Genomic DNA, 6,000 nt, shown 5'->3' with positions numbered 1-6,000 from the left:
GAACTGCTGACATGCAAAACCAGTCAAAACACTGATAAAAGCAAGAGAAGCAAAGGCAGGATGCTCCAACATCACAAAATTAGAGGATTAAACACATATTTAATCAAAAAAAAAGTTTGGAAATTTGAAACTGATTGCATGCGGAAGGAATTAGTGTCTTGTCACTCAACTACACTCTTGACTGCAAGTTGTGAATTCAGGACAATTACTTTTAGAATGACTTTTACCAAGAAAGCTGACAGACACAATCAAATCAAAAAGCCATTTACTATTCTGGGTTTTTTCTTTTCAGCATACTTCATTACTATGTCCAATTTTCTTATGCTCTATAGAAGTAGAATTCTCGCATAAAAGAAATCATTTTCTCCCATCCATAAACCTTCTAAAGATGTGATACAAGAACACATGAGTGACACAGGGTTGGTACAGTGCATGCTTGTGTGCACAATACACACCAACCCCAACGTAGCAGAAATGCAATTTCCATTGTCTTTTGACAATGCAGCACTTGTATTACAAAGTAAGTGCCACACACTAACACTTAATTCCTTGTGCAAATTAAATCTCAGCAGCGGAGGCAGGATAAATTCTTTCTGCTGTATTTGTGTTTTCTTTCGGTTGTTTAAACATAGAGGGCAATTCCCATTTATGTGAAAGGTTGCAGGTGAAATCAGAGCCTTTCAGTAACATCAGTATTTAATTTCCCAAACCTTACAATGCGTTACCCTAAGAATTACTCATCTAGCTGTTTCTGAAAACTGATCAACCAAAAGGGGCCATTCAAACTTTTCTTATACACTCTATTTCAATTGAGTCACCTTTTGGTATTCATCCGTCAGCACTTTGAGGAAAACTCTCTCAACTGAAGAATATAAGTTGCTTTATAAGAACGATCAGCAGATGCTCCCCCGATGGATACAAAGACCTACTCGCCACACTGTTCTTTCCCTTCAACTTTGTTTATTGATGTACTGAACATGAAAAAGTACAAAGAATCCAAACACAAAAGAAAACATGTACAGCCTCTTAAATACTCAACAGAATATATTTTCTATTCCAACAGATGTGAATTAAGTCATACTGTACAACTTCAAATAAATACCAGCCTTACATTTTATTAAGTGCTCTGATAAACACTGTAAAGTGAAGCACAATTTGCATGCCCTCTCATCAATGCCTTGGTTTGCTACAGTAGTACAGGAAAGAAGCATGTAGCTGCTGTTTTCCCCTGAGGGAATCCTTATTTTTTTTTTAAGTATATACATGTATTTTAGTTTTTAGTTTTTTTTTTTTAAACGCAGAAGGTTAACTCTGACAATCTAAATGCACCTAAGGATATGAGAAAGTGCTAAGCCAATTGATTTCTGAATAGCATTGAGTGGGTCAGCATGAAAACTCGCTTATTCACTTTAGCACGCGCCTCACAGTATATGTACTGTACTATACTGAAAATTTTTATAACTACAATTTTAAATAATAAAAAATAAAACTCAAAGCAACCGCAAAGATAATGTACAACTATGTTATGCATAGCACATTGCCTGTTCTAAGGGGAAGCATGTGAGCATCTCAGTTTATACAAAAAGCAGGACGTAACTACATAGTTCTCAGTGCATCCTGATGAAGGCAATTTCTGCCTTCAGCTTTTTTGAAAATTTATTATAAGCTAGATGCTAATCAGAAAATATTTTGTATTTTTTAAAATTTCTTTCATACATGGTAAAGACTTATTTTATTATTTCCCCAAATAGTGGTTTAAGCATCATACAAAGTTAAATTTCAATAGCATACAGATATTTATGATTTTTGTATGAAAAATGTAAGGAAATTTGTTCAAAACCTATGGTTATACTCATTTTTTTTTACCACAAACATATTTATAAACAGAAATGTAGCATCACCATAAACAGCTGAAGCTAGACTATCTACAGACAAAATTAGCAACAAATCTGATGTACTGTAAATTCAAGTCCTCAGGACAACAGAAGTGATTAAGCAAGACCTCAAGTAACAATGTTAATGCCATTTACAAAGGAAAAAACTGATACAAAAACATTCAAAACCTGAACATCACTTGGCATGTAAGGGAAAAAAAAAATCAAATTAGCTGAAAGGTTCATAAACACAAGGTTTTATTTACATTACACAAAGCTCAGGTGTTAGCCTTGAACGTAACTTTCAAAATACCTTCAAATATATCCAACTCAGGTCACTTTTGCCGATTTGTTGCAGTACAAATCATGTGCAATGTCTTTTTCCTTAAGACAAAACAATTCTTCAAACAATACTGCAAGTACATCACTAAACACCATGAGCTCTATCTGAAGGGATTTCTTTAGGAAGAACAGATTTTTTTCCCCCATCTCTTGGTAATTTAAATTTCTTGCCTGCTCTTATATATTCTTTTGTAAATTTTTATTTGTTTCAAAATCACAAATCAATGTGAGCCACCTGTCACGTAATAACCAGGATGATCAGACATGCCACTGGTGATTACAAAAACGAAACCAGCAGTGGTTCCCTCATTGATTCTACTTCTTTCATACAAAGATCTCAAAAGTATTTTCTACATCATAAATCTTTCTAAATTTTCCAGCTGCTGCAAATTTCCTGGTAAATTTTAAAAGCTCACTAGGTGTCATATGAAGAGATTTCTCAAAGTATTCAAGTCAAAATATTTGTTCCAGGACCAGTAAAAAGTTTCTCCAAATTTTCTTTTTTATAAAAATAGATGCTTTTTTTAAACCCACATCAAAGAGGCTCTTATCTCTTTGGCAAGGTACTGCTTTACGAAAAGTTCTCCAGTATTCTTACAATAAGCGTTTATAATGTAGACCCCCCCTTCCCCAACCCAAATCATAATTATAAAATAAATACTGTTTTTAACTTTATAAATAAAATGTAAACTTCAAAATACTTTTCTTAAACAGACGTAACAGTAATGCTTTAAATGTAAACCAAACACAAAGCTAATCAGAAAAAGGAAAAAAAGGGGGGAAAAAAGACAGAATCAACTGAAGTACAACACAAAGCCTCAAGATTTACTCACAGGTTCAAGGCAGTTATGTAAAAAGAAAAGAAATGTCTTCCCTTAGCTGAAACACTTTAAAAGGTCCACCTTCTTCAAAGAAGGCAATAGAATGCAATGTGACAGGTAAAAACCCTGTACCTCTTGTCCATATTCAAACATAAAAGATATTTAAGAAGTTTTAATTCAAATACTAGCAATAAAAAATCTCACATATTTCTTAGGATGCTAAGTAGTCGTTTTATCCCCTTCTCAACACTGACTTACAAAGACATTTACTAATGTATAAAGTTTCTCTTAACTTGCCTTTGTTGTATAGTTTTCATATATAAATGGACTGAGGACAAGAGCTCATTAGGCTTTGTGCGTTTTGTTTGTCTTAAAGGAGACCTGCAATACTCTGTCTCCCAGACGGTATCCATTGAGGCTAGCTATCGCCATGGCGGCCTCATCATAGTTTGTCATAGTCACAAATCCAAAACCTTTGCATTTATTGGTGTTAAAGTCACGGATGACCTTCACGTTGGTGACAGCTCCAAAAGGCCCAAACATTTGCCACAGGATACTCTCGTCTGCATCAGGAGCCAGGTTGTACACAAATATACACCACCCAGTTCCAGGGTGCCCAGGGATATTAATTCCAGCCAAACTGGTCATTCCATCAATGGTCATCGGAGAAAACCTACTAAACAAAACAGGAAACACACACAAAACAGAAAATAGGTTGGTTACAGTGATGACTTTTTTTCCTTTTCCATCCATAACAGTTTTAGTAATTTCCACCCCTATTGGATACATCCAATCATTTTGATGCTTCAACCAAAGTCTACTTGTGACTTACAATGACAATGTATTAATAAGCTATGCAATGCCATTACTTTCTGTACTGAATTACATTATCCACAATAGCAAAGAAACATTTAGAACTGACTTCATGAAAGCAGGATCGGGCAGAAAACAACCAACACATACATAAACATGCTATAACATTGGAACACAACATGAAACAAACAACAGCTTTTTAAAAGGCCAGGTGGCACCCAGTGGTAAAGAAATATTCCCTGAGTCAAATGTGTGTCAAAAAAACAGCTTTGTGTTATGTTGTACATGCAAAATAAAATCCAATACAAACTCATGAAGGGTGTAAACAGCAGTGCTCAAATCAAAGAAAACTAATCATGGGAAGGTATGATGAGTATCATGAACCTCTATCATTACCTCTTTACTCCATAAGCCATATTGAGCAGATTGTCCAACCTGCAAAACACACATTCAGCAAACTTCAGTTTTAGGTTTTCCCCTTAATATTCTAGAAGGCTGGGCTGCTCAGTACAATCTTCTAAGGGGATGTCTGTACATTGCTTATACATGAAGTGTCCAAACACACCTGAGACTTTTCATAGTCCTTAGGGGATGGGCAGCCATGGGCGCAGGGCACTAGCTGTGCCCACAGATGTATCTGAGCTGTGTAAGGCTCAGTGCTGGGGAAACACTGATGGTCACATGTACAAACTGCTCAGAGAGAACGCATGGAGCCAGGTGAAGAGTTAACCCCAGGGTTCTCACCAGGCAGTTTCCTCGTCCTCTATACATATACTTTTAACATCCACAATTCCGTTGCTTGCTGAGGACACACAGGTGCAGAGAGAATAATTCACCTGTCCAAGACCACTGCAACAGTAAATGGTAGTACTGATACTCTCCAATACCAAAGAGTCATATAATTGTCCTTTGCATCTCCCAACCTGGAGGGATTTTCACATTGCAGAAGCAAAAAGGAATAAAAGAATTACAAAAGAGCTTCACAGACAATTTTGGTTAACACTTCCATGTCTCATATATGCAAAGCTAAGGTCCAGGGAAGGAGAGAAGAAAGAGCTATTGCTTTAGCAAGCAACAAAGCCAGAGGTTCAGATCTTGAGCACAAGGTTGCATTTATACTAGAGGAAATGTACATCTACTGGTAAGAAGCCAGGCAGAGAGCAAAGAAGGCAAACTGATAGTCTCTTAAGTACATGAAAACAAAGTGATAAGGTGATAAAACCACAACTTTCTACCCTTTCTGTAGTCCAAAAGCTGAACTGATTATATATTACTTGATTCTTTTTGCTTTATCACAGTTTGAAAAAGACTACTGTGATGTCCTAAATTTGCAGTTTATTGTGTATCTGTTTTAAGGAAGCAAGCACATGCTTAATCTCCCCAAAAGATCTCAGGTTACAAGACAGATTTTTATTCTTTTTTAAAAATACCCCTAAAATGTAAATTTGAAAACAGAAGTTTGATCATTTCTCAGTTTTTTGGTTAACATCAAGTGAAGAAAAAGTCTCAAGTTGATTGTGTCTAACTTATGGCACAAAGTCAAGCTACACCACACAAGAAAAAAGCAAAGCACTTTAGTTTTTATAAACACCAATACAAATCTAGGTTGATGTTTAAGAACTGACAAAAGGAGCACTATTTCAGCAAATACCTGTCCCTTATCTCTACTAGAACTTTTCTGTACAAAAATAGAAAGAAAAAATTGAGCAGGCATAACCCAAAATGCAAGGAAACAGAACAAATCACAGTAGTACTTTCATCAATGTACATGTGCCTATGTGTGCACATGTGTGTGTGCATGCCCATGTGCATATATATGCACACATACTAACCAGTACAAGCATGTGTACATCTGTGTGTGTGTGTGTATGTGTGTGTCAAGCTTGCATGAGTGTTGTTCTTGAGTCTCACTGCACTGGTGATAACAGACTTAGGTCATGTCAATTTAAAATAAATGATCTGATGACTACAAAAAGGCAAGGAGGCTATCAAAACATGACAGCTACCAAAAGAATCACGTGAATAAGCCTGCTTACACATGAAGGGATAAAAGCCCACATGCAGAGGATAGCTTTGTTACCTGCGAAGAGCAAAAGTACATTCAAATATGCCATGCCTTTAAACTCAAGAATAAAGACTACCAGCACCAG

At 36.0% G+C, this 6,000-nt stretch overlaps 1 protein-coding gene across 13 annotated transcripts in view; it reads right to left on the bottom strand.

The window, feature by feature from the left end:
* Window positions 1-943: 943 nt before the first annotated feature.
* Window positions 944-6,000, bottom strand: part of ELAVL2 (ELAV like RNA binding protein 2) — a 174,169-nt gene continuing 169,112 nt past the window's right edge. For 5 of the 13 annotated variants that reach the window (XM_041004393.1, XM_041004382.1, XM_041004386.1 and 2 more), the window contains exons 7-8: window positions 4,247-4,285; window positions 944-3,713 (exon numbers count right to left, since the gene is read on the bottom strand). In XM_041004393.1, coding sequence (XP_040860327.1) covers window positions 3,383-3,713; window positions 4,247-4,285 — 370 coding nt within the window. In that variant the 3' untranslated portion in view covers window positions 944-3,382. The remainder of the gene's footprint in view (window positions 3,714-4,246; window positions 4,286-6,000) is intronic. The other 8 variants (XM_041004395.1, XM_041004384.1, XM_041004389.1 and 5 more) reach the window with 4 other exon arrangements.

This window comes from Ochotona curzoniae, unplaced genomic scaffold (genome assembly GCF_017591425.1).
Source record: "Ochotona curzoniae isolate NIBS_2020 unplaced genomic scaffold, NIBS_Ocur_1.0 scaffold_3208, whole genome shotgun sequence".
NCBI lineage: Eukaryota > Metazoa > Chordata > Mammalia > Lagomorpha > Ochotonidae > Ochotona > Ochotona curzoniae.
The sequence above is the reverse complement of the archived record's forward strand: the minus strand, read 5'-3'. Positions and strand labels throughout refer to the sequence as shown.